At 38.9% G+C, this 27,808-nt stretch overlaps 1 protein-coding gene across 3 annotated transcripts; it reads right to left on the bottom strand.

Annotated features, from left to right (window-relative positions):
• Positions 1-1,690: 1,690 nt before the first annotated feature.
• On the bottom strand, positions 1,691-26,506 carry VPS39 (VPS39, HOPS complex subunit). Of its 3 annotated transcripts, XM_027642301.1 has the most exons (26): positions 26,337-26,506; positions 24,609-24,674; positions 23,761-23,787; positions 23,242-23,306; positions 22,415-22,457; positions 21,319-21,413; positions 20,034-20,132; positions 19,254-19,346; positions 17,589-17,772; positions 17,059-17,179; positions 16,571-16,691; positions 15,636-15,765; positions 14,371-14,513; positions 13,366-13,509; positions 12,653-12,794; positions 12,315-12,401; positions 9,927-10,000; positions 9,242-9,340; positions 8,866-8,983; positions 8,270-8,398; positions 7,688-7,790; positions 6,693-6,738; positions 5,892-6,041; positions 5,586-5,720; positions 4,924-5,015; positions 1,691-3,804 (listed from the first exon to the last, which is right to left on the bottom strand). In XM_027642301.1, the coding sequence occupies exons 1-26, from the start codon at positions 26,407-26,409 to the stop codon at positions 3,729-3,731; spliced, it is 2,655 nt and encodes an 884-aa protein (XP_027498102.1). In that variant the 5' UTR covers positions 26,410-26,506; the 3' UTR covers positions 1,691-3,728. The 3 variants fall into 3 exon arrangements, with proteins under 3 accessions (XP_027498102.1, XP_027498103.1, XP_027498104.1); XM_027642302.1 differs by lacking the exon at positions 23,761-23,787; XM_027642303.1 differs by lacking the exon at positions 23,761-23,787 and having other exon boundaries at positions 23,242-23,311; positions 24,614-24,674.
• Between the last annotated feature and the right edge of the window lie 1,302 nt (positions 26,507-27,808).

The following is a 27,808-nucleotide window of genomic DNA, read 5'->3' as shown; positions in this document are numbered from 1 at the left end:
TTCTGCTTGTATTAACATGTCCACACTGGTTTATATACAAGTCATGCTTACTTTTTTTGTCAGCAAGCATGAAATGACACCATCATCAACTACACTACACAGTATTTAAAATGTGTCCAAATATCACATGGAGTCCCTTTTGGTCCCTTTAGTAACACTATGAGGAGAGCTGAGTGCATAACTAGAAGAGATGAAAATCTGAAAGGATGCAATCAAGGACAGCATTTGATTTCAAGTTTGTTTTTTTTTTTTTGGCAGGTTGGTCTTCTCCAGAAATATCAATACACTTAGTTGTTTAATTTATTCATCAATGACCTGGATGAAAGGACAGAGTGCCTCCTCAACAAGTTTGATGACAACACAAAGCTGGGAGGAGTGGTTGATACCCCAGAGTGCTGTGCAGCCCTTCAGAAGGACCTTGGTAGGTTGGAGATGGGCAGAGAACTGTCTGAAATTCAACAAGGGCAAATGCAGGGTCCTGCACCTGGGGAAGAATAACCCCCTGCACCAGTGCAGGCTGGGATCTGACCTGCTGGAGAGCAGTGCTGTGGAGAAGGTCCTGGTGGACAACAAGCTGTCCATGAGCCAGTAGTGTGTCCTTGTGGTCAAGAAGGCCAATGGTATCCTGAGGGGTATTAGGAAGAGCATTGCCAGGTCAGGCCACATTGGGACTGCTGTGTCCAGTTCTGGGCTCCCCAGTACAAGAGACATGGAGTTTCTGAAGTAAGTTCAGTGGAGGGCTATGAAGATGATCAGGGGACTGGAGCATCTTTCATATGAGGAAAGGCAGAGGGAACTGGGCCTATTCACCTCCAAGAAGAGACAACTAAGAGGGAACCTCATCAATGTATACAAGTATCTAAATGGAGGGAGTCAAGAGGACGGAGCCAAGCTCTGCTCGATGGTGCTGAGCAATAGGACAAGAAGCAACAAGCAGAAACTGATGCACAGGAAGTTCCATCTGAACATGAGGAAGAACTTCTTTACCATGCAGGTGACAGAGCACTGGAACAGGTTGCCCGGATATTGTGGAGTCTCCCTCATTGGAGATATTCCGAACCATCTGGATGCAATCCTGTCCTACATGCTCTAGGATGACCCTGCTTGCGCAGGGAGGTTGGACCAAATGACCAACTGTGGTCCCTTACAACCCTACCCATTCTGTGATTCTGTAATATGGAGACAAAAGACTTCCTCTGTGGTAGTATCTCCCATTTCTATAGAATGGGAAAACTGAAGATCTATATTCTACTTCCAACACTAGACTAGTCTGTGACCTACAGTTTAAACAGCTGCAAATCTAAACATGTCCTGATTTGGTCACACAGAGCTCAACATCCTTCCCCCAGCCCAAAATAGCATATCACCACTCACAAAAAAAATTTGTCAGTAAATTTAGTGTTCTCTAATAAGTACATATTTAATGGCATAAGACTTTCAAAAACATTATTCAAAGAGAGAATACAAAAGTGGTTTTAGTAGGATTTTGAGAACATTCACAAGCATCTATAAACTTGTAGATTTGAAAACCTAAGCTGAGAATTGATGACATGGCCACATTTCATTCACACATATTAAAGTGGAAGGGATACTGAGAATCCCTGCATTGAGTCTGACTTCCAGGACAAAGTGGAAAATAAAATCTACAGCAGCCCAGAGAAGCTTAACTGCACAATGACTGAAACACACACTGGTTCACAATATTTATTACAACCTATTGCTTTAGATAAACCTGCTGTATGGTTAGTAAACCCAAACCACACTATATGAACCAAAAAAACCAAATTACAGCACAAACCACATCTCTGTAAAAGGTATGCAGTGGAGAGGCACAACCTTAGACCTGTAAGAAAGAGTACAATGAAGATCTTCATATGTGAGTACAGTTCTCCTTGTAACAGAAAATGAAGGTAAATAAAACTGATACTAATGGTAAAAATCAGAGTAGTATTGTTATATCTGTATACAAAGAATACAGGGTCTTTTTAAATACCCTTCTTTCATTCTCAATTACCTGTAAACACAGTTCTCCCAAACCACCTTCCCTCTGTACCCGAACCAGTATATAAAGATCTATACAGAATGTGCAAATCCAGTATAAGTATTTTTAGGCTCTCTTCTTCAAATAGAAGAAATACAAGTTTAAAACATTAACACCACAGATTCCCTCTACCCGGCCTCTGCAGAAAGACATCCAAGTACAGAAGTAGCAAAACACTGGACCAAGAAATCCATAAGAATGTGTGAACAATAAATACAAAATACATGTGGAAAAGCAAAAAACAAGTTATCAAGGAAAACTACTAATACTGGCAAGGGAAAGTGAATTAGGACTCGTCAGCTTACAGCAGATCTGTTTCTAAAAAACATTCACATAAAGGCTTAAGTAAACCTATAACGTTAACTGAGATCCAACTACATCTTAGGCTTACAGGATGTATTCATAAAGATGTGATATCTGGTAGTTACATGCCATGCTCATACTATTTAATGATACCATATTTATAAGTGTTGCTAGAGCAAGGTGTCGGGAGTCAAATAGCTACTCTACTGGGTTATTTGCTACTGCTGCCTTTTCATTATCACTCTCCACAGATTCTTTCTGCACCAAACATTTTAATAGCCCTCTACCAATCTGCTATTTTATGCTTTTGAAAAATAAGTTAGACAAAAATACTACAGCCTACAGTGAGTGTGGTACAATCTAGTTCTTGTGTTAAGACTTCTGGCCCAAGAATAATTTAAGAACAGTACCAGCCTGAGCAGAACACAGTTCTAGAGCACTTAAAATAGACAGATGTTGAAAGTCTGGATTTTACTTCAATGCTGGAAAGTGAGCCAGAGACTAAAGAATTTATATACATAAATCTCAAGCATAGTCTAGAAGCTCAAGCAATAACCAGAGTTCACTCCTTCCAGAAATTGCTTTAGAGGGTGTTCTCTGTATTTTGCTATAAGTGCAGGTATGAACTTCTTCAAATAGTATTTAAGCTTCCACTAAAGCTAAGAGGGAACGTATTCAGTGCAAACAACAAACAAGTTATTTCAACTTAAAGCTCTCAAACTAAAGTGAAAACAAAAAAACTTACCAGTGATATCTACTGTTTGTCTGACTACCTCCTGTGAAACGACTTTTTATCTGAAGGTCAGCCAATAACACTGAATATCAATAAAGAGTCCTTTGGCCAGCACTTAAACATTTCTGTCACTGAGATGAAAGTAAAATTATACTTTCTGTGTCTAGAAATAGACACAGAAGCCTCCTCTATGGCAAACACTTGATGATCTCCATGCAATGCTGATATAGCTGCACAGACTTTAAGAAATTTTATTTTTTTGAATAAATATTTACATACAAGGCCAAATCACAACATTTTCACCCTAAGAAAGTACGTTTTATTGTAAAACTTGATTTGTGGTGAACGGCCAACAGTTGTCTAACAGTTCATTTGCAAGGCTGGAGTGCATTACAAAACTCACTACAAAAATCAATTTCTGTTCTTAATCTGAGTACTGAGAGTAGTTGCCAGCACTATAACAACTTGGTTAAAGTAATTTTCTAGTAAATCAATATTGCCAGGTAGGTACAGTCAGTCCACATATACAAATGACTCCTACCCAGTGTAAGAGAACCTAGCAACAAGACTCAAAAATCTCAGACACATCAACTTCTTAAGTCATCAGTACTGAATTTCATATGAGTGCTGGAATTATTGACCACGACAAGGTCAGGTGTCGAGTGTGTTGACTTCTTTGGAGCAGAAATAATGCACAACTATTGCATTAGGGTATCGAGCAAATGCACTGAAAAGAGAACAAAACACAAAAATCAGCTGTCAATACAGACAGTTTTCCATATTCAAACAAGAACATCCAAGTTGTACAGAATCAGAAAGAGACACCTACATGAAAGTGACTCTCTCTTTTTTAAATTACAGCCTGAATATATTCTTGAGAAAACCAGACAAAAGAATTCTATGGATTTTGTAAGCCAGGGGATTTTTTGGTGTTTGGTTTTTTTTTTAATCTATTTTCATTTCTGTAGGCACACTTCACTTTACTTCAAGTGCTTAACAAGCTAAGGACTGGGTGACATGTTTGACCTTCAAAATCTTGTTGAACTTAACGGCATTAGAAAAATTCTATAAAACAAAAACAATACTGCTGTGCAAACTTAAATTCTGATGCTATATGCTATGCATTAAGAGCAAAAAACTTAATATGCACAGCAATACTTAGACCTATGTTTATTAAAATATTTTGGAAACAACCTTTCCTATCATTGTCAATGCTACTGATATCTCAGAAGAGTTCACATCAACAAGAGAAACAATGACTAAGTTAGTCATGTGGCATTTCACTCAAGTTCAAAGAGGAAAAAGTGCAAGTAAAATTTACATTATATATTAAGCCATAATTGCCTACTAGGAATAGCAGAAGAAAAGTTATTGGCATCCAGGTAATCAAGTAAATTAGTTTTACCTTTAGATATCCTACGATAATTAGGCTACAAAACGTAAATCAGTCAAAGAACTACAAAGCCATCAGATATAGAAAACTACACATGTATCTTAGTTTAAAATTCTTTATATCATCCTTCATAATTCTAGTTAAGAAGCAGGTAGTAGCAGAATGATTCTAAGCCTTTCAGAGTCGTGAAATAAGAATTCTAGGGAGTTTCTGAAGAGATTTTATACTCCTTTGTTGAAAGCAGGATTAAACTCTTGCAGTAAATTCACTGAGTAAAGCTTTGAGGTATTCCCCATCACCCAGTTGAGCAACGTAATTTGTAATTCAAACAGTCTTCAAATAGCTCCCTCATACTGCTGTTCTCTCTGGATATATACACATTTCAACTTTTCCAACATTTTTAGTTTAAGAGTAACAGATCCATGTTTGATTCAGTTTACCAAGCTCTCTCACCTGTTACCTATCTTCTTTTTACAAACAGTGCACACCTTCTCCTCCGTAATAATACACTTCACTTGCTGATGCAAGATCCGCTCCTCCTGGACCTAAAGAAGGATAAAAAACCCAACTTGCTTAAAGATTATTGCCACACTACAGCTGCCTTCTAATCTGGTGAAACTGCAAACTGTCAAAACATTTAATTCTCAGTATCCCCATTACCAAATTGTGAAGCACAAAAGAAGCAGGTCTGTAGAGCAGAGCAGGTGGCATTGAACACCCCATATGCACACTATATGAATCACAGGATTTTACTTTCAACTTAGTCCAAAGACTAAGGCATTCTAACCACTAAGGGGTGTTAAGGTGAACTACTGAACTGTTTCCTCTGGTTCATTTTACTTGAAAGAAATCCAGTCCAAGCCGTTTGAGATGGTTCTGCAATGCACACCACAGCACAGTGAGTCCAGAGACTTACTGGAAAAACAGACACCTCATCCAAACTAAAATGAATGTAGACACCATCTCCTACTGGGATGTTCAATCTACTTGGGTCACATTTCAAGTGCACTACAGCACCTCTAGAGGACACACATCCCGTATAAGGAACAGTTAATTTAAATATTGAACATGTTTTAAAACACCGTTCCAATAAATGACAGGTGCTGGGTGCTTACCCTCAGAAACTCTGCATGGAGAAGATTCTTGAGCACTTGATTAAATCTTTTCTTCTGAGCATTTTCTTCAAGGACTTTCTCTAAGAAGATGCGAATCTCACTGATCTGTGTATTTGCTGGGAGTAGGTTTATTGCCTGGAACAAAATATACTTAAGTTAGGAAAAATTAAAAAGGAATAGAGACCAAAATAGAATAGAAATTGACACATTTAGCTTGACACTTACAATCCACTAACTTGCCTACTCCAGTACCTTCTGTCATCTTCTGCCAACAGTACAAACTGAGAAGTTACAGGTCTGATTTACCTTAGTGGTATCCAGTTTGCTGTGATGTAGTTCCAAAACCTGCAGAGCAGCCTGCAGATTGGCTTGAGGCTCCAGCACTTCCATCTTGATTGGTCCCAGGCAATGAACGCTAGGTGGGGAGAGATACATCCGGAGCAGTGACAGATAGACCTGTTGCATACAAAAGGAAAGTTCTGAAAACACTGCATGTATCCACAACTGACAGTGCTAGTAGAACCCAGCAATGGTACTAAGTTGTACCTACGGCATCCAAAATTCTGAAGCGCTCATTTAAACAGCTCTTACCTTAAAACAATACAACCTGAAAAGTACCAATGATGTTCAAGGCCTTTCAAGACTTGCATTCTGAAGATTTTCTATAAAAGTAGTTAATAATGCCTCCCTCATCCATCTTTCAGAACTCACTTATAGCGTTTAGAAACCAACACTTCACTGCTTTGTACCCCTATCTTTTCTGCAGATGTACGTGGAATACAAACACAGTAATTTGTCTTTTGAGTTCCATCATAACTCCAATGATACAGTATCATTCTCAACAAAAAATAAATAATAAACAACCCCCCCAAAACAAAACAAACAAACAAACAAACAAAAACCTAAACCCACAAACAAACAAACAAAACCAAAAAGAACCCAATCAGTCATCTAGTAATTCCTAAATTCTAAGAGCTTATACACAGGCTCCCTACACAAACCCCAAAAAAGTCTATACAGAGTCAAAACTTTCAAGTCCTGAAAAAGCTATGAATGGCCTGCTACATCCTTACTGAACAGGAAGACTACAAAGATGAAGCTACTTACATCCTTGCTGCCATCTTTATTTCTGTCGTAATGTTTATGGCAGTAGCTAGAACAGAGAAGAATCAAGTAAAATACAAAAACAATTTTAGAACTCATAGAATCAGTTCACAGAAATTAACATTTAAGTGCTTTGACTACTGAAGTCATCAAGTTAAGTAACCATACAGCCGATTTGGATCAATTAATCAAATTGCACAGCAAAATTACACCATTTATTTTGCATTAAAATGCTGAAAGAAGGGAGGTTTTGTGCAAATCTCCCACTACCAATCAATTTAAAAAGCTTTAGTGCAGAAGCCAAATTTAATTTAGCTGTGTAAGAAAAAGGGGGAAAAGAGATATCTCCAGTCAACACATCACAGCATAATAACATATGTATAGATATTTCTAATTAGTTTATCCAAATCACAAAGAGAAGTTGTTCATTAGAGTACGCTGCATACTGGGGCTGAATGCCCTGTAACAGGCATTTGCTGAAACTCTCTTGAAATGAAGCTACATTGAATAGGTCCCAATGTTCACATATACCTGCCAGCGCTGAGTACCTGAGTACTTCTGATTCACTCAGGAGGTTCCCTGGCACAAAATATCTAGAAAAATACTGTATGTTTACTAAGAAGATTCTGCCTAACTGAAGGAGCCTAACTTGGCACATAGGCTAATGAACATCTCTCCAAAGAGAAAGGAAGCAAAACAACAGAAGTTCACAGGCTAAGGCCAGATGGAAACAAGAAACCCATTGATAGCAGTCATATTGCTCTAAAGTGCAATGACAGAAGAGCACGAAAAGGTAAACCTCAAGAGGACAGAATGAGCATCTGTAATGAACACATACCCGGAAAAGCCTAAAAGTCAAAAAAACATGGAAACCCAGAAGATCCTGAAGACTTAAGAGTATTCATGTTCCATATACAGAAACATTTCACTACACATCCATAGGGAAGTGAGCAAACTAAGACTTGCAAAAAAATAAAATAAAATAAAGAAATCCTTACTTTTCAGCCATGTTGGTGTCCTTCAAAATATGAACATAAATAAAAAGAGCTTGCTCATGTTTCCCCATACGACCTAAGAGCAGAGCACGTTCTTCTAGGAGACCTAGTGATAGCATGAAGGATTAAGTCAATAGCTACACAGAGAAATGACAGAAAAAGTTCAGTTAGTGATCAGACTATCAGTAGGAACTATTAATCTGTGCTCAGACTACAGTTTAAATTACATTGAGACTGTAAGTCTACACTTCACAGGAGTCTCAGAAACCTTTTATGAATTCTTAAGTAACCTTAAGAAACAATAATCTTCAGACCTGTTGAAAAATTTAGGCTCATCAAAAAGTTAGGCTAAATATTTAAGTGACAGGAGATACCACAAGGTCTTAGGTCAACAGTTACAGGAATCCTGCAGAGACTGGCAAACCCAACTGTGCCAGCAAAAACAGTATACACACCAGTGGCCTACAGCTACAGACACAGTCATCTTGTCTGTTTCTAGTTACCATGATTCTACAATAAGTGAGGAGGTTTTGCTGTACAATGCAATAAGCTAGGGTTTAATTAACCTATGAAAACTGAACTCACCATCAAAGGGGAAGTCACTAATTAGCCGACCAGGTTCATACCAGCTAGACTTCTCCAGAAAAAGTAGAAGCTTTTTACGGTAATCCCCCAAGTCTCCTCCTTCCTCTCCAGCAGGCACTGGAGTTCTATCTATATGGAAGAAAACAACATAAGCTAAATTCTTACAACTATTTTACTACACTAGTACACAGAACAAGATGAACAAACAAATCATCATGAAGAGGAACTAAATGCTGATAGAACTGTTACGTGGATTGGGACTCTAGTGTACCTGCCAAATTATTTCAGCTCCTTAAACATCAAGTGGCTGGATAAAACAATACTCAGTTATTCAAAACCCTTCCCTACCCTTAACATGCAGGATTCAGGGAGTAGTAGCTGCCATTCTACTTAATTATGAAAAAAGTGTTGCTTGATCCCTTAAAATCTCTTGGGAGGCAATAAACTAGCTTGCCCTATAAACCCACAACTTTTGTTGTTCCAGTTCCTTCATCACTTAGGGTTGAACAGGGAAGGCTAAAAAAAATATGGTATATGAAGGTTCCCCTGTGCTGTCCCACACCCCCGGTCTTCTCACCAGAAAAGGTTAAACATACCTGCAGGGAAAGAACTGAGATACTCTTTCATTAATCCCTGCACTTTCTCACAATACAGCTGGATCAGACAGTTGTGAAAGTCTGCACCGGTTTCTTCCCAAACATGAATAATGTGTTCCTGTGAATACATGTTAAGGTTCAGTTACAGACACTTACTCTGGGAAATAACTTACTATAAGCAAGCAACAGTTCCATGCTTGCCTTTACCAATCCTGACTTCAGGATTTCATAAATTTCAATTATGGGATTTTTGCACAACTTATGGCAAAGCTAGCATTCTGTGAGATAGCATCAGAGTCTGACTCCTGGAGAACTACAGTCTTACATGTAACATTTTGTACTGAATGTAATGCACTGGTAGAGATTGAGTTCTTACCAGATAAGGAATAGTCAAGCTTTTAAAATTTTCTATCAAGAAACTGAGCACTTTGTCCCGTGGCAAAGCTTCCACTTCAGGGAGGTCTTCTGTAAATATCTGTTAAACAAAATTTTATTCACAGAAAGGTGTGGGGGTTTTTTAAGTGCCACAGCGTATTTCTCTGAGGCACTGAAGCCCAGCATATCATCACACATGCCAAAGGTAAGCACAAGAAGTATAAAAAAAAAAATCTGATCAGTTTATTCAGGCACTAAGAAGTTATTTCACATCTGAAGAGATTGACACACATCTCCACTTCTGCCTTAGCGAACACTCTTCTCTTACAGATCTTACATCTTCCAAATACAGGAAGTCAATTTTATATCAAAGAGAAAAAAGAAAATAAGGAAAGCAAATCAACATTTGACATTTAAATACTCAATCAGGCTCTTGTGCAAGAAGTGTGACATCAATAATATTAAATGTTGTAAAGTATTCCAAGAATGGACAAGAGTAAGAACAAGTGAAAGACTGTCCTGCTCTATCTACTGCTAACATTACCACAGTACTGAACACAGAAAACACAAATTATATCTTTAATTGGATTTAGCATTAATACATAGCTTCTTACATTAAGTTATCCCAATTCCATATACTGCATTAAGAATCTCAACGACAAGGTGCCTCTTTCAACCACACTTACCTTCAGTCCATCTTCAGGAAAATCTCTTAGCACCCAGACTGAGTAGGAAAATACCAAGTGCAAGTTTTCTGTGCCTGGAATATAAAAAGCAGTAGGGCTCAGTGTTAAAATCCTAAGCATCTACCTACTCGCAACACAATCAGATACCTTCAGAGCCAGTCAAGTTTAATTTACATGAAGAATCCAATTTGTTTTTCTCCCTGCTCAAGTCAAGCAAATTGTTCATTCCAGGTTAAATACACAGTTTCATTACTTCACACACATGATTTCAAACAGAAACAAAAATTAACTCAAATACTAAGTGCTACCAAACATAAACAATTCAGCCCAAAACTAAGACTGGTTGTCTTAATCACATTCCAAGTCTCCCTTTAAGACTTGTTTTTAGTAGGGTAGAGAAAGCACTGTACTTTTCACTTATATAACTTCCTTCTGTGATTTTCCAGCCTGTCAGTCTAATGACTTCTATAGCAAATGGTCACATACTTCAAAACAAGTAGTAAAGTCTCATAGTACTGAAGTAACTAGCACAGAAACTACATGACATCTAATAGTTTCTCAGCTTTTAAGAAAATGTAGGACCTGCCCTTTTAGAAAGAATACTTTTGTTTGGACAATTTGGTTCACAAAACTAATAAAACACACTAGGAAAACATGACTGTGTGTCTCTGTTGACACAAGGTAAGTATCAAATACACATCAGTAATACATACTTGATGACTTAAAAGACCACAGTTACAAGCCTGGAGGAATTTTCTGTAATTACTTAAAAACTATTTCAGAGTATTTCATTAAATCCACAAAAACCTATAGAAAAGAGTCGACTGAGGAAGAGTTTTTATTTCACTCAGAATGTAGGTGAAAGCAACTAGAAATACACCCTATACAACTAAAATAACAACAACAACAACAACAAAACAAAAAAACAAAACAAAACAAATTATTGCTTAGATTAGGAGATCATAACTACAGAAGTCTCACCAAAGGGTGGGCAAAGGGGAAAATGCGGAGAAATCCCATAGTCTGAAATGCTTTTATCATCTTAGTTTAGGGACTCCCAGAAATAACACTCATCAATTAACCAAGAATGGGCAGTGCAGCTAAAACAACCAAACATATAGTGTTATGTTTCTGTTATTTACTTGGGGGGAAATTCTGCAAGCGACACCAGTGTAAAACATTCCGTTTTTCAGGAAGAGTCAACTTTCTATGTTGTTTCTACTATATTTCACTATTCTGAAGTAAACAAACATCCTTTATCAGTTTTAAAGAGCTGACCAAGAAGAATACAGAAAAAACAATTTTCAGGGGGTCCTGAAACAAAGAAGCTCCAAAAGTCTAAAAAAATTTAGCAAGCTGCCAAGATTTAAAAAAAGTATTACAGATAACTTGGGTAATTATAGGTCTTAACCTTCAGCAATCTCAGGTAAAACAAATGAACAGCTGACATAAGTCAATTGAGATGAACTTACCAAGATGACAGAATTACTATTTAAGTAAGATTAGAAGTTTCTTTTGTAAAGCTGTGTTGAACACAACATACTTACATTTCTCTAAGGTGAGTGACATTACCAAATGACACCAATGAGTAAGAAGTGTTAGAGAGACATGGCACACATGGGAAAGGTCTCAATATCATTGTTATGTTTGTATTATCACTGAATAAACATGTTGCTAATTGAAGCCAGTGGTTTTTAAAACAAGTAATTACGGAAAAAAAAATACCAAATTTGGGCAACAGTATAAGACTAAGAGATGAACAAAGGTATTTCCCTCATAAACTACGCACTACCAAACCAGCAGTGTGATACTTTTGAATAGTTTTGCTTTTAGAAATAATATTGGATGGAAGGGAACTATTCTCAGAATTAGCAAATAAAAAAATGACTCAAGAGTTCACAACAAATAGTCAACCAGACAAGTTTTTACCATGATGCTTGAACAGCAACTACAGGTGTTAAGTCATTATCTAGATCTACTTAAACACAAGAAACAACAACTTAATATAGGATTTTCATCTCATAAAAGACAATACAAAGACCAGCAACTAGAAGTTAAGACTTTCATCTGGAAAGCCTAACTAGAAGTTAAAATTTTCCTTTTGTCAGTGATGATAAATCATTACTGGAAGAAAATTCAAAATACTATGGCCCATTTTCTACCGATGGAAATTTTAATCAGAAATAAGGAATGTTTTCCAATAAGATACTCAAGTTTCAACAAAACGCCCTGAACTAATATTGAAGTTTGCATTATGCAAGAAACCAAACCAGATGACAAGGATATCTTTCAGCTTGATAGCCTCTAAAAGTTGCCAAACAGAAGAATAACCACTAAGCCAAATAGGAGTAACAGCTTCACAAAAATACTGCTCTCCCTCACACTCACCCAAATGCTGCAGATATTGCACTGTCCTCTCATGACCCTTCAAAGGCGAGTTGGCTTTCTTTGACTGATCCACCAGTACCTGTAGTGCTTTCAGAAAAAAAAAATAATTGCTTTGTAACACAAGTATAGTCTCAACTTGAAGCACAAAAAAGTGCATTTTTCCTGTTCTGCTACTGAAGACAAAACAAAGTTTTGTTTGAACATACAGTCCAAACTGTAACAGGAACAAAGACTGATCTGATCACCAGATGGTGATTAAACAGCCTCTTCTGACAAGTAAAAACTCAGTAAAAGGAATACATGCTTCTATTTCTTCTCCTCTCCAATCATGTACTTACCTTTCTCGTGCAGACCTTTTTTCTCATACAGTATTATCAGCTCACTATATTTGTGTGCCTTCTTTAGTACATGCTCACTCTCCTCAATATGGCAGTGATTGTTCTCCAGACGTAGCAGTGGTGCCACCAGTGCTACATTTGTCTGCAAGCAAAAAGGGAATGCTTAAAGGTACTTCACTGGAAGTGCAACTTCAAAGCATATAGTACAAAACATGAGTTGGAAGCAAGGGCTGGAGGGCAAGGAAGCCTTATAGCATAAGAAATACAAGAAATGACAGTTTAACATCTTAGAGTAAGGCCCATGTTCATTTCCAGCATTTCTGGGACAGAAAGAAAACTGTATCAGAGCTACTCCCCTTCAAGAACAGAGATTAGTTTTGGAAAGCATTACAGCAGCAAAGATCATACTCTTCTGCATTTAACACTACAAGGCAAGGTAAGCATTCGTTAGAACTTCAAAATACACAGGCATGCCCATGATCTTTCAACAGACACAGCAGCCAGAAACAGACACATCTGCTTATTCCAGGAAACTGTTTCCTGATCAGTGATGAAACTAGCTAACCAAGTCTTACACATCATTTTTAGACCAAAGACAGACAGTTGTGTGAGAATTTCTGAAGTAGCTCCTAATCCTCCTTCTTAAATATTCCTGAAATTCCAACAGAGCTCATGTGGCAAAGGAAAAGCCTCTAGGTCAGACAGACACTCACATGCAGGTAACACTTTAACAGGGTGGTATCAATGATTTGTAGCAGCTTCTTTTTGGATTTGATCGTGGGTGTTCCTTCCATGAGTGGTGAGGTACTGGACTGATGGTCAGAATCATTTAGCTTCTTCACTAGTTGACTTCTTTTCTGCAGGACATCAAATGAAATTTTAACTGGAAAAGGCCATGAATTTCTAAACCTCACCTCAGAAAATATAATCCACCAAGTAAAAAGACTAAATTAAGCCAATTTAATAACTTGATTTAATAAATTGTTTCCAAAAGAATTTTTATTGTTACTAACTACTCAACAGATGAACTTTACAACTACATTCAGGTGTATACATTTGTTTTGCAAATTTATAGTTCTGCAAAATATTCAGAGTCTTGAGAAAATAGTCAGAAGGAAATTCTGTTAACCTGAGTAGAGACATTTCAGAGAAGTCAGGCAACATTCAAAACACTCAGAAAATTATTTAGGTTTTGAACTACTAGGTATAAAAACTATCCCCCTTTGAACACAAGCTTCCTTTTAGTCTAGTAAGGATGGCAACCAAACAATTCAGGTTCCAGTTACGACAAAATAAAGAGGGCAGGAAGTTACAGTGCCCATTATCTCCTGTTCCACATTTTAATGCATGCTCTTGACCTGTCTCCTGGACAGAGTGCCCTCCACAGTAGTCACCAAACAAAAACAAAAGATCAAGTGCTCAAGTCTTCTTCAGGATACCAGACATAAAATACTGGACTCGTATTCAGATCCAATCCATAAGTAAATTTGGTCCAGTCACACATGATGTTTCCTACATAACTGTGGGGTATCTCACATGTTCTATTTCCCCTGCTTACTCAGGAGCTGCTGTCATAGTTTCCAACCATGAAGACAGCCCACTAAGGCTAGCATGACAGAGCTGGAGTAGGTGTACTGCTTCCTACACAACAAAGTAAACCAACAAAGCATGCTAAAACTGAATAACCCTGCTCTAAAAACAGGTAAAGGAGCACTCACTTGAGTTAGGTAGTCTATCAGAGCTAAATGTGCCTTCTCCAGCTCTGCCCCAGAGAGCCCTGGCAGGGGGTTGGGATACTGTAGCTGTTTCCTGTAATCTGTGGGCAGGAGGTCAGGATACAGACCCATCACATGAGTGGGATCTAAGCAAAAAATAACTAGGATTAGTAACCATTCATAATATTTTTGTAAACTCTTAGCATCAGCTTAGCTTTCTAACAGAGTAGTCTGTAGTCAAGTGGTATATCCACGAGATTCTAGATAACAAAATTCACTCGTTACAGAAGAGAAGCTAAAACAAGGCAAAAGAAGCAAGAGAAAAACTGTTTCAAAGTCCAAGCACAAGAAGTTCCAACATCTCCACTTGGCACACCACGAGGACAAGCCATTATTATAACTGTCTTGCTGCTCTTTCTACAGAATCCCAGCATTAATGACTCTGACAATAAGACAGGACTTCTAGGAAGAAGCACTGTTTCAAGAGAAGATTTATCGTGCTTTTGAAACAAGAACTGAATAGCACAATCTGTAACTAATGAATACCCATGTTCACAGAGTTGAAGTAAATTCAAAATTACTGTCCTCTAATTTAAGTTGAAAGTATTCTGAGTTCTCAGTCCTTTTCTTTCACTGTAGTTTTCCAAAGCAAACATCATGTGTCATCAAAACAAGTTCTAGGTTTAAATGCACAGGAATCTTAGTCTTAAGCACTATTCTATGGTACAGTTGAGTCTTAAGTGTTCTTCCAATAGCCCTAGTACAAATCAGACAAGTAGCATCAGAGACTATTTTGACTTCCAAAAGCACAGAAAACTTTCCTCATTTCAGCAGCTTGGTTAAACCAAGGGTTAAGGGTCCTTTGGTCTGAGTAAAATGACATTGCAAATCTAAAGATGTTCCTTACTTTTCATTCTAAGCTACGAGTAGGCTTTTAGCAGCTGCTGAAGCACTCAGCTTCAAGGGTCTGTGCACATGCTATGCATGCTGTAAAATAGCCTAGAATACAAATATATTCTACACAAAAGGCAAACTCTTGATTTAACTTAACTTACTAGGTGTAGTTGATTAAGTACTATTACCAGTTTCACCAAAAAACAGCTAAACAGCTGTCTAGGTTATTTGCCATTCACAGGGGATTGGTCTGCATAAGACACCACTGTTTTAAATTAAACAAAGCATTAAAACAAAAAGCCCCAAGCAACAGCCCATAAGTTTCATTTCATTCCTTCTAACCTAGGTACCTCAAGCATGACCTAAGCATTTACCTGTACCAAGCTTGGCAAAAACTTGCATAGATTCATCAAAGCGCTTCTGGCAGAAAAGGTTGAAGGCAAAGAGGTTCTTTATGTGGTGAATTTGTTGTCGCTTCTCACTATCTGAATCATCTTTCATTTCCTACAAACATACAAATTAACAAACACTAAAAACTCTCGGGCCTCATATACAAGAGGGAAACACTCTAAGAAATAACAGGAGCATTATATATTGCACAGATTAAAAAGAAAAAAGATAATCTTCCAAAGTGAACATCTCTGATGGTGCCTGCCAGATGCTATGCTTATTGTGTCATGGAGATAACCTGGAAGGTTTGAAAGCTACTTTTTATTATCTATATAATTGCTCTGTCACAGTAACTGTCTCTTCATTCATTCACCTTTTCAAAATTTTTTTTCAAGTCAGCAATTCAAAATGCCATTAATTCATTTTTATATAATTCCAGGGAAGTTTCCAGAAACCAAAAAATCCTAAAACAGTAAGAGCAGTACAATTAAACATACTGCATCAGCATCTATAAAATGTTATTGTTTCAGGAGTAGTACTAAAAAAACCAAAAGCCATGTAACAAAACACATAAGTTCAAACAACACTGTTTGCAAGCTGCCTGAAGACTTTGAAGTCTAACTGACTTCAAAATCTAAAAGAAGGTAACCAATTAAACAGCTAAGAGGTAAGCTTTTACACACAGATGATATCTCAAAATCTAAACTAATCCACAGATTAATATGGAATAATGGTAGCCCAAAACTAAAGCTTAAGTCAAAAAGGCTAGAGTGTACCAGTTTGTGCAAAGTGGACAGCTGAGAGGCTACACTAGGACTGAGTGATTAGTGGACTCACTGTAGGCAAGCAGATGGCAAATATCCTTTTGTTTACTTTTGCACAATCACATCCGCTGCAAACTCAGTTTTTGAGTACTTACTGCCAACTGCAAAGCCAACTCAAACTGTTTGTCCTGCAGAAGCTGCTGGATCTGTGTTGCTATGGACACCGGAATGAGCCGCCAAACAAAATGATTACTTGCCACGTATATAATATTTGTTCTGAAAACAAGACAAAAGTACTCAGTTACTAAGTTCCAGTGCTGAGAAAGAAGCAATACCCTATCTAAAAAATACAATCCTGGTTAATACACACATGGATCAATCTGATACAAGAGCAACTTGAGCATTATTGCGACGCAGAAAGGACAAGAACGTATGTCCAGGATCACAAATTCCCAAAGACACTCAACTCTATAATTTCCTCCTCAAGACATGGCCTTTAACAATCTGTTCATAAAAAACCCAACAGACTGCTTTAATGCTACTTCATACGCTGAGAGACCTAGAAAAGTTGTTCCCAGTTTTTCCGAGCGCTACCATACACCCAGAGAGCCTGACAACAGTAATAATCAGTTCTATCCAATACCCTCCAGAGGTGATGAAGCGTGGTCTCTGCAGCTCAATGCTCTGCACCAGCAGCCGGGGTTCAAAAGTGCGGATCTCCACATACCTTGGCAGAACAGCAATGATGTAGGGAGGCTGGTGTTCTATTAACAAAACAAGAAAAATTTAAATTGATTGCTCTCAAGTATTCCTTCAAATAAACCAGAACTTAAAGGCTTCTTTCCAAATTTTTCCCCTTGAAACGTGCCCTTCTTTTCCCAGAAGAACTACAGTGCTTTAAAACACTACCTTCCATTTCAGACCTTGTCCCTTCATAAAGGATAGGCAATATGCCTATTTTATGAGAAGAAAGGCATATAGACTACAAGCAAAGAAGACTAAGAAGGAAAAATAAACATACGAAACCTTTCCAATAGTACAACTTAAAATACTGTAGAAACTGTCACACTACAAATCCAGCTAGTTTCAAAATACTGGAAACATAATGATTTTATCACATACAAAAGAGTAAAGAAGTAAATTTAAAAAAAAAAAACACCTGCTACTTCTCACCCATGGCTATAGGAATATCTGTCCAATTCAAGGCACATTTCTGAGTACAGACCCCTTCTTCATTAAGCACAACTGTTAGATCATCTTGGCCAACCGCAACTTTTCCATCTGCTACAGGAGCTACCAATGGTTCCAGCTGCTTCCCTGTGGGAAACAGTTCTTTGATGGATCCTTTTCCATCCACCTAAGATAATAAAGAAGATAAAAAAACTGTTTTTTAAAATAACCTCTATTTCACAGCCGCACGAGACTAAAGCCAAAAAGCCCTAGAGGGATTTACACCCCAGACTAATTACTAACCGGACAAGTGCAGTTTTAAAGAGAAGCAATAACATTTTCTGCATATCCTAACTTACCTTGCTTATACATCATTGTGGAATACAGAATTAATACTTTTGTGTCTGAGATGATGTATTCCTGTTACTATGAGCACATCACTCATACAGGTTCATAAAACACATAGCACAGTAGCAATATCAGCTGAAGTGTCCAAACACTTAATTCAGGCCAAAACTTTAAGACTGTTTTGTTATGGCATGAGTGAGTGCTGCCACAACAGAAAAAAAAACAAACTAAAAGCCTAGCAACTTGTCTAGTCTTTTTCCCCTGTCCTAGCCAGTCATTTTGTGGCCACATGCTGTCCTGGGAACTGAACCCACACAAAAAATTGCTGTTTCATGAGTTGATAAAACAACTCACTGCCACCAAAACAGAGAATCTTTCTCCTTTAACTCCAGCTACACATTCTTGCTGCTTCCCTTGCATTTACGGCTCAAGCATTTTATAAATCAACAGTTAGCTAGCAGAAAGCAACACCATGAATACATGTATATTTTTTCTGCCTATTTAGTGAAATGGAGCCATTCAAGGATAGGTCTGTCAAGCATCAGAACTAACCCAAAGTAGATATTTGGACAGGTAGTTTCCACCCTGGTTGCTTGAGCAGCTGCAAAACTACTCATATAACTAGACTGGAAGGAATAAAATCTAGGAGAGCACTACAGAAAGGCATCCCTTCTTCTGTGAGCAGCATCAGTTTCAAGTGATCGCAAAAATTATGTGCAGTTTTCCTGTTGCCTACAGATCAGTATTGCCAACCATGCAAGAACACGTGTGGTGCACTTCATCTTATTTTCCTATCCTATCTGCAGAAACCAACTATAAAGGCAGAAAAGAGAATCAACTATAGCTGTAAAGGAAGCGTAACTGGAAACTGTAATAAAATGACAGTAAGTTTAGAGACTATCAAACTGAAACTACTACTGTTCAGCAAGAGAATCAAAAACAAAAAAATAGTTAAGCTTCACTGTATGTCAGATAAGATATTCTTGGTCTTTTTTCCCCTCTTTGAGTTATCTCCTTTCTCAATACATTAAATAAAAAGCAAGCTGAGCTTACACAGACTGTTGCCAAATCAAAATGTATCTTCTCCAACGCCCTTTTTCTGCAAGAGCTGCAAAACTGTTTTCAACAGTAACAAACAAAAGATCACTTCCCAACAACATCAGTTTAAAAGGACAGACTTAGACTGCCCTTCCCATACCAGAGTACGACATGCTGGTTTTCATAAATCTGTTAACTAAGTCCCTGAGCACAGAAGCAGCCCCCATAGTGTTTAATGCAATCCAAATCTTCTTAAAACACTATTACACATCCCAGTCTTACCCGTATCAGGTAATAGTCCCTCTTGAATCCTACACAGATGGAGTTTTCACACCAGGCCATAGACTTGGGTACGTCAGGCACACTGAAGTCCCCCTGAGGAAAACAGGGAAAATAGGTTAAACTGGCTATTACAAGAGAAAAGCAGAAGTCAAATCTGGCAGTGCAGAGCGTAAAAGGCACCATATTCCCCACCACACATGCCCGACATCTACTGGTCAAGGAATGGCAATATTCAACCAAAAGGCTAGATTCATGCACAGTAAAGAGGTGTGCTCTGAGCTAACCGGTAATTTTCTAGAAGGGCACTGTAGGTGAAAAAGCCTCTACCCGTTTCAATTAGTTATTTTTATCATTTCAGTATTCACAACTGCAGCTCTCTACACTTGTTGTCAGTAACCATCTTCTGACTTAATGACATATCTGGAAAATTTCAAGTAGAAGTGCACCCACTCTCATAATGTTGTCATTAGGTATACATTCACAGATGCTGTATGCTAATATGCTCCACTGACTTACAAGTGTACTACAACCAGAATGGTAAAATATAGGACACAGCCCTTAATTTAATTTATTAACTGTATTAATGATATTAACTGTGATTCAAACCATCTATTTTCACTTTTATTTTCTGCTTTGTTGTTACAACTCTGCAGAACCAACCAGAGTCAATGTTCCAGAAGTCAGCAGTGTCTCTGGGTAAGGGGGACTGCACAGCAAGTAGTGAAGAACAACTACACCCCCTGTTGAGGCATACTAGATTACAGAAATAACACAACTCACCTGTAGTTCATGGAACTCTCTGTCCTTCCAAAAATAAAGCTGTAGCTTCTTACGCACTGCCACACACATTCTCAGCACCTCTTCCCCTGTACCTGATTGCTGGGAAAACAGACAGGCCTAACTCACAGGCACTCACAAAATAGGAGGCAAGTAAGATAATACAAGGTCAAAAGAATCCTCAGCCTGAAGCAAAGCTGTTAACTGAAGAGCAGCTTTGTTTAAACCTGCCAGAAGGTCATTGCCTAAAAAAAGGAAGGGGGGGGGAAGGTGGTGTCAGAATACTTAAAAACAAACTTTGGCAGGGATTGTGACACCAAGAAAATGCAACAAAATAAAAGAGCACCAAAGGAATACACACACACAAACAGAAAATAAGTAGAGAGTTAACAGTCCAGCCCTGAAACTAGAATAAATAGCTAGAACTCTGTGCAGTATAGGAGAGGTAAGGAAATGGAACAATGCAAACAATGTGTTATACTAACAGATGAAAATATTCATAACTTCTAATATTCTAACCTATTGAAAAAGTTTCTTGACAAGAAATACTAGGAAAGTTAAGTGCCTGTACACACAAACAACAAGTCACTTTGCAATGACCAGATGTAAAGGTGCTTTGAAACACATTACTTTTCACATCTAGAAAACCCCAAGTACTTTCTAGAAACTATTTAACACTTGAGCTTCCATGGGGCAAAGAAAGAAAATATGATGAAGAGCACTTCTGGTTGTGAAGGCTTCTGAATTATATGGTAGGATGAGAAACTCACTTGGATAAAAATGAGTCACCTAATAAACCAGAGCACATGAACAGGGGACTGCTATACCTTATGGAACCATTTTATGGCTTGAATCTATCACAGCTACCCTGGGACTGTGCAGGCCAATAAACAGAAACAAAAACATAACAAAAACAGTGATGGAGTTGCTTAGACAAGGGAACCACTATGAGCTAGTACACTGGCAATTCTAGGAAAAGGGAATGGTTTTTATAATGAAGAGGACCTTTCAAAAAAACAAGACAGACAAAGTTAAGTATTTCATCAAAAGCTGCAATCATAACAGGCACAGGAAAATGCCTTATGAAGCAGAGGAAGAAAATGAAGGTAACTACACTAAAAATTGTTGCCTTAAGCAAATGCAGTAGGTACTAATTTTAAAAAACACTAGTACCCAAGCAATTTGCATGCAGCACAAAATTAACAAATCTAATCTATACAGAGATGTGTAAAAGTTATCCTTATTACGAACAGTAAGGATGCCTGTGCCACTGTATTCCTCTCCTTACCTGGAGGTCACAAGTGAAGAGAGATGCACCTTTTGCCTTGGAAACCGTGGTGATTTGTTGAAATGTCAACAGGTCATGAACATAAATGTTATTTTCTGTTTTAAACAAAATTCCAATTATTATTCAATATTTAATACATGTAGAGGTCATTGCTAATTCAAGTAAGTTATCACATTTTACGTTTATATAAAAAGAAGAACTTCTGAAACTAAGAGCTGTAAGAAAGGAAAGGACATGTTTTCACAAAAGCTGAGAAGTGTTAAGGTACATATAAATACAAAAAAATGCAGAAAAGAAGACTAACACCAACATTGGTAAATTACATGCAGGAACTGAGAACAAATGCTAACCAAGCAGGAGTGGGAGTGGAAGGGCCAGGAAGCAGGAAAGAGCAGAGCAAGTTCAAGATGGAAGATTGTCTGAATAGAGCATTTTGAACTGGCTCCTGAAATTACTGTAAAGTGAACAGCTGCAAATGGAGGGTACTGTGGTCAGGTTTTTATATGCACGAGGACGCAAGCAGCAGAAATCTACACATGCTGGAGTCAGAAGAGCCGGAACCTGGAGATTATAAAGAAGGGAGTAGCAACATAAGCAAAAAAAAAAACCATAGGAAGATCATAAGGTTAAAGAAAGACAGCCAGAGCCAAGCAAACTTAGATCTTCCACAGAATGGTAAAAGATTGCCATCTGCATATAAACCATATTTGGTGTAACATATTAACAGTAAGTTTGTTATATCAAACAAGTTTGGACAGAAGTTTTAGCCCCTATCGTACGGTGCACACATACACGTGCATGTGTATACTCAAATGCCAATACAAACTACATGTATATACACACACTCCAGTGCACAAATGTACTTCATTTCTAATCACAAAACAGCATTAGTGCTCTGTTCTCCAAGCTGGCTTACAACAAGCAAAGCTGCTTCTCAATCCATGCCACTTAACACTTCCTCTGCAAAATGGAAAGCTCAAATTCCACATGACTTCTCAACAACAAGACTGCTATGCACGTGTGTGGAAGGAGTGCCACATTCAGACAAGTAACTGCATTGAGCTCATTAAATATTAAAAGGTTTTTCTTCACTTACCTAATAGACTGACCAAAATTTTAAATTGAGAAACAACGTGAATCTGAAAGGGAGAATGCTGTTAATGACTCCATTCACAAAATAAACCTCTGAACAAGGGTTGATTATAGACAGTCTAAGAAAATGCATCTTAGATGATCTCAAAATAATGAAAACAGCACAACAGTTATCTATGCAGCACCTTCCTTCAGTCACTGCAACCCTTTTAACTAACGCTCACTTTTTAAAAGCTAGAATGTAGCACTTGCAACCTAAGCAGGTAAAAAAAGGTATAATAATTGGCATGTTACTAGTACAAAAACACTTCTAAAGGATATGCAAAGTGCTGCTGAAAGAGGTTGCATAATCATTGAGGTGTTTTCCCAAGAATCAATATAATCAATGAGCACGAGTTCTCCAAAAAAAAAAAGAAAATGGCAGCAAGACTGGCAGTTACTTTAGTTCTACATTTCAAGTAAGCGGAATTACATTCACATTCCCATAGGATTGCATATCGGAATTAAATAATATATTACAGTCTGTTCGTGTATTACCATCATATTTACAAATATTCTCAGCCAGAGCAGCTGAAGGTTTACTGTTAACCAAAGCCCAAAATAAACCTGCAAGTTCCAATTCTTTGTTTTCTGCTTTAGCAATCAAACGAAGCTTATTCTGTTATGGGAAGAGTGGGTAGAAACACCTATCTGTTTCACCACTAGAGGAATCTATAGTCTTGGGAAATTTTTTTGTTAAGCTTAGCAGAGATTGAAGATGTAACATTACTTCATTTATTGGCTGAAAACAGCAGAAAACTGTCCTCACATCAAGGAGATGGTATTTCCTACCTGCTGAATCTTCTTTGAGAAATTCTTGTTGGATTTCTCTAGTGTCACTTCAAACCTATTGCAACCTATGAGAAAGATTTGAGAGAATATGTAAACTGAGGTTGCCCTCACTCATGATTGCATACATCTCACACTAAGTAGATTACAAATAATTATGTAAGCAAACATAACACTGGAAGAATGACACTTCTAACATATCTGTGCTACCTTTGATTAATAGCTAAATGCATCAGAAGGTCCTCTACATAGTTAGGTGAAAATACAAATTACACTTCTTGTACCCCTCTGAGGGCCTCATCAATAGTTATATTTTTGCCTTGCCAGAATTTTAGGTTACAAGACTTATTTCTAAGTAATTTGAAACCCAGAAATACAAAGATACCCATAAAGTCTTTATCCACACTTTATCCATCAAATATCAGCAATTTAAATTGCTAGGGAGCACATCACTGCAAAATAGACATGGAATAAACACTACACCACAAGGGTTTAAAAGGAGTTTTAGGGAGAAAGACTTACAGACACTTTCTGATGACATAACCTCTCCTGGCATTGATGCAAAAAAGGGGAAGAAATTTACCACGTGAGATAAGACACTAGCAACTCAAAACTAGCATGTTCTGACTGGAATAGATAGCCTACAACTTTCAGAAAAAGCAAGTTGAACTCATTCTGTAGAATCCAAGTAGCTACAAATGAACATTCTTCCAAGAGCTGAGAACTTGGAAACACACATTTGATTTTTACTTTCCTGTCCCATGCTACACAATACTACTGTGTTCAGTAACATCAGTTTCTACATAACGGCAGATAATGTGAAATACAAATCTGTTATTGAAAATCAATTTTAACTAAACTGAAAATAGAACAGTTCTATTTGTGGTATCTCTAGAATAGGCTGTGAACACTTATGACTGTCAAAGAGACAAGAAGAAGAGTATATACATGATAACACTAGTTAGGAGGGAGCCCTCTCCCCCATCTATGATGCTCATGGACCCACTGAATATATATGGTCTTTCACTAATCCAGTCCATTAAAAGATAACGTCAAACCCCTCATAACTGGTACTGCTTTTGCATATATTTGCGCATTGTATTCAGAAAAATTACAGCAGCTTACTATAAATTCAAACAAATAGAAACCGGACATAAAACAAAGGCTCACATTACTTGCTGTCTTTCTTGTACATCTGAAAAATGGTATGAACACTTTCACCAAAGATCATACACAAATATTCATTAAACTCTATGTAGGAAAAAATCAACAATTAAACACACTTGTGTTAAAATCACTACAGCCTCCTAAAGTGCAGGAAATCAAAATAACATAATCAACTTTTTGTGCCATTCTTAAAATAAACTTACCTACATCTTTCTTGATCCTGTAAAGTAGAAGATGCCCTTGTTTGGTACCAACAAGGAGCCATTCCTCTACAAAGACATAGGAGAAAGACAGTCTAATTAGTTCAAAAAGTACTGCCCTTCCCAGCTGTGTTGGGTTTGGCCAGAGTAGTTAATTTTCTTCACAGTGCCTAGTATGGGGCTATGTTACATTTATCAGAGTATGTGGGAACTTTTTTCAAATGCCAAAGAGGACACTCTCTAGTGACTACTCGTCTCCTATCACCTCTCCAGTGGAAGTGCTCAGAAGCAGCTTTCATTATCAGGAGAGAATAGCCAAAGATCAAGCAGTAACAGAACAAACAGACTAGGCATCACATTCCACTTGTTTATACAAAGGTAAATAAGCAAATCATTGCATCTCCTGTGCAGTCAAAAGAGGCGATAAAGTATTCTTCGGATGTTATTATCTCTGAGAGGAACACTGCTGCATAGTGGGAAGTACTGTCAGAAAGAAAAACAAGGAGTTCTACCTGGATTTGACTGTTCATTTTTTTTAATAGTCAGGTTTTTATGAGAACTCTCTGAAAGAGTCAGCTATGTTTGGAAGGATAGTGGCAGCTTTGCTTAGGTGACATTTGGATTGATTGGACAACCAAAAGCCATTTAAGATTTATAAAAGAGAACCTTTTAATCTACAAGCTCTATGGCAGGCTTTCAAACTCTTCCTCTTTACAGCATCTACACCATACAAAAGGCACAGAATCTTTATAGGTTGATTAAACAAGAATGAATTTCTTCCTCGCTGAATATCATATAGGAAAGCAGCATACATTAATATTTCTTTCTACATTTAGTACTGTCTCATTACCAAATATACTTGCATTTTAATAGTCTTGTTTCCTGCAAGTTCTTCCACTAGTTGGTACAAAAGCTGTAGGGACAGAATTACACCTCTTTATACACAACTATACTGCCAGAAGGCTGTAGGTTTAGGCTTTTTCTCTACTTCAGCAAACTCAGTGCTTTCAAAGAGATAAAAGATAAAAGCTGCAATGCAGGAATAAACTATCTTCACATCCTCTCCAATACATAACTCCAGCATAAACAATCCACGTATAAATGGGGCACTACAATTCAGGATATAATTTCGGTCTGAAGACAGATTAGTGGGGGTCACAATTCCATCGTGCTTGGAGTTCTTTTAATTATCGATTTTGTGTGATGGTGGTACATCTGATGGTAACTGCCAAGGCTCCAATAAGCCTCATCAAGTCCTATCATCATACACCTGGTGCAGTCACTGACCAAAACCTTGACAGTCAAGTATGCCCAAAAATATAACCTACGGTGATATACCATTAACACATGCAAACAGATTCTAAATCTAAGACCTCAACGTACCACCAGCATTCCAAGATAAACTTAAGTCAGAATACAGGGGATGCTCTTTTAGCAAGAAACTAGCTAGTCCCCTGTTACAGCCCTGGGAATCCTGGCAGCCTCCTGCACAGCCAGGCGGGCAGGATAGCGGGGCCCGGGCCGCGGGCACGGCCGGGAGCCGGGACACGGGACTCGCTCCCGCCGGCCCGGGGGGCGGCAGGGCCCCGCCCGCACAGGGTGCAGCCGGCCAGGGCCGGGCGGCGCTGCCTCCCCCGGCCCGCTGCAGGGCAGGGCGCGGCACCCCCCGCACGGCTGACCGGGACGGGACAGCGGAGCGGCTCGGACGGCGGCGCGGCCCCTCCGGCTCACCCCAGGCCGCCAGGCAGTCGATCTGCAGCGGCAGCTTCTCCAGGATCGGCACATGCTCGAAGGCGTCGTGCATGGCGGCGACTCCCGCGGCCCCGGCTGCCACAGCACCCGGCGCAGGTAGGGCACCGGCGGGGCGGGGCGGGGGGAAACCCCGACGGGAAGGGCCCCGACGGAAGCGCCCGCGCCGCCCGAAGGCTCGCCGCCTTTTCCGGTCCCGCCCGCCCCACCGCCGCTTCCGCCGCAGGCCCCGCCCGCCGCGCTGCTCCCGCCCCGCTGGCAGCGCCGCGCTCGTCCCTCCGCCACCCCGCGGGGGTCTTTGGCAGAGCCCGGGGCGCTCCGCCAGGGACAGAACGCCAGGAGCTGTCCCTCGGCGCAGTCCCCGCGCCGGCAGCCCGACAAACAGGAGCGGCCTGCCCCGGAGCTCGGGCGCGAGCGGGAAACGCACGTCGGCACGGCCAGGCTGCTGTCCCCAGGGGGACTGTCCTCACCCTGTCATAATCCTTGTGCAGCTTTATATAGCCCAAAAAAGGGACTGGCTGTAGCAAACACTCGTCTTCCCACAGCGTCAGTCTGAGAGGTGTTTGGTTTCCTTTGGCTTACATAAACCAGAGCAGGTAGGAAAGTCACACACTATACATCACACAGTTGCCTGCATAACCTAAGGCAACCAGATGAGAATAGCAAGGCGTATCTTGCAAGTAAATGTCTATTTTTGGAGGTCATAAGTTCTACTTTAGTGAACTTACCCTATGAACTTGGCCGGAAAAGGGATAGAGTACTGATTTAGTGCAAGGAAACAAAAGTTTCAATAACACTGGGTAATAATGACTTCACATGCAAATAGTTGTAATCTAGAGAGCAAATTATTTGTGAGGCATTGGCCTCTTCAGGTTTTAAGAAGTACCACACTTTAGCATACAACATAAAATGCCATATAAAGTGAACAGGAGGATAAACAAAGCCCACAAACACCCACTGCTATATATGCAGAATAAGACAAACATACCCTTCCCTACACCAGGTCTTATGATCCTGACTCACTGCCTATCAAGCCTGTGATTCTGTAATTTCTTTACCATGCTGTGACCTCTTACTCAGTCCCTCCTTCAGAGTTCTCAGCAGGAACATTTTGTCACCCTAATGAAAAGCTGGTCAACAATATCAGCTGCTTCAGTGTGTTTTCAGTTTTCTGCATGGTGTGCACATGCTGCAATCGCAACAGCAGTATCACAGCTACTTCTCACAAATCTATACAGAACTAATCAGGCACAAGAACTCTTAAAAAACTCCTGTCAGACATTTATTTTTTCTGTAAGCAGAAAATTATTAGGAACAGGTTGTTGAAGATATTTGAAGTCAGCAGCCAAATTTCCTAACGAAAATTCAGCTTTTCCACATCACTTTAATTAATAAAAACACTTGTAGATCTCAGACCTAAGAGTAGATCTTTTCTCTCTCCAGCTCACCAAGTC

The sequence above is a fragment of the Corapipo altera genome, unplaced genomic scaffold (genome assembly GCF_003945725.1).
Source record: "Corapipo altera isolate COAL_440 unplaced genomic scaffold, ASM394572v1 23b, whole genome shotgun sequence".
Classification (NCBI taxonomy): Eukaryota; Metazoa; Chordata; class Aves; order Passeriformes; family Pipridae; genus Corapipo; species Corapipo altera.
This window is presented reverse-complemented; position numbering and strand designations above follow the sequence as displayed.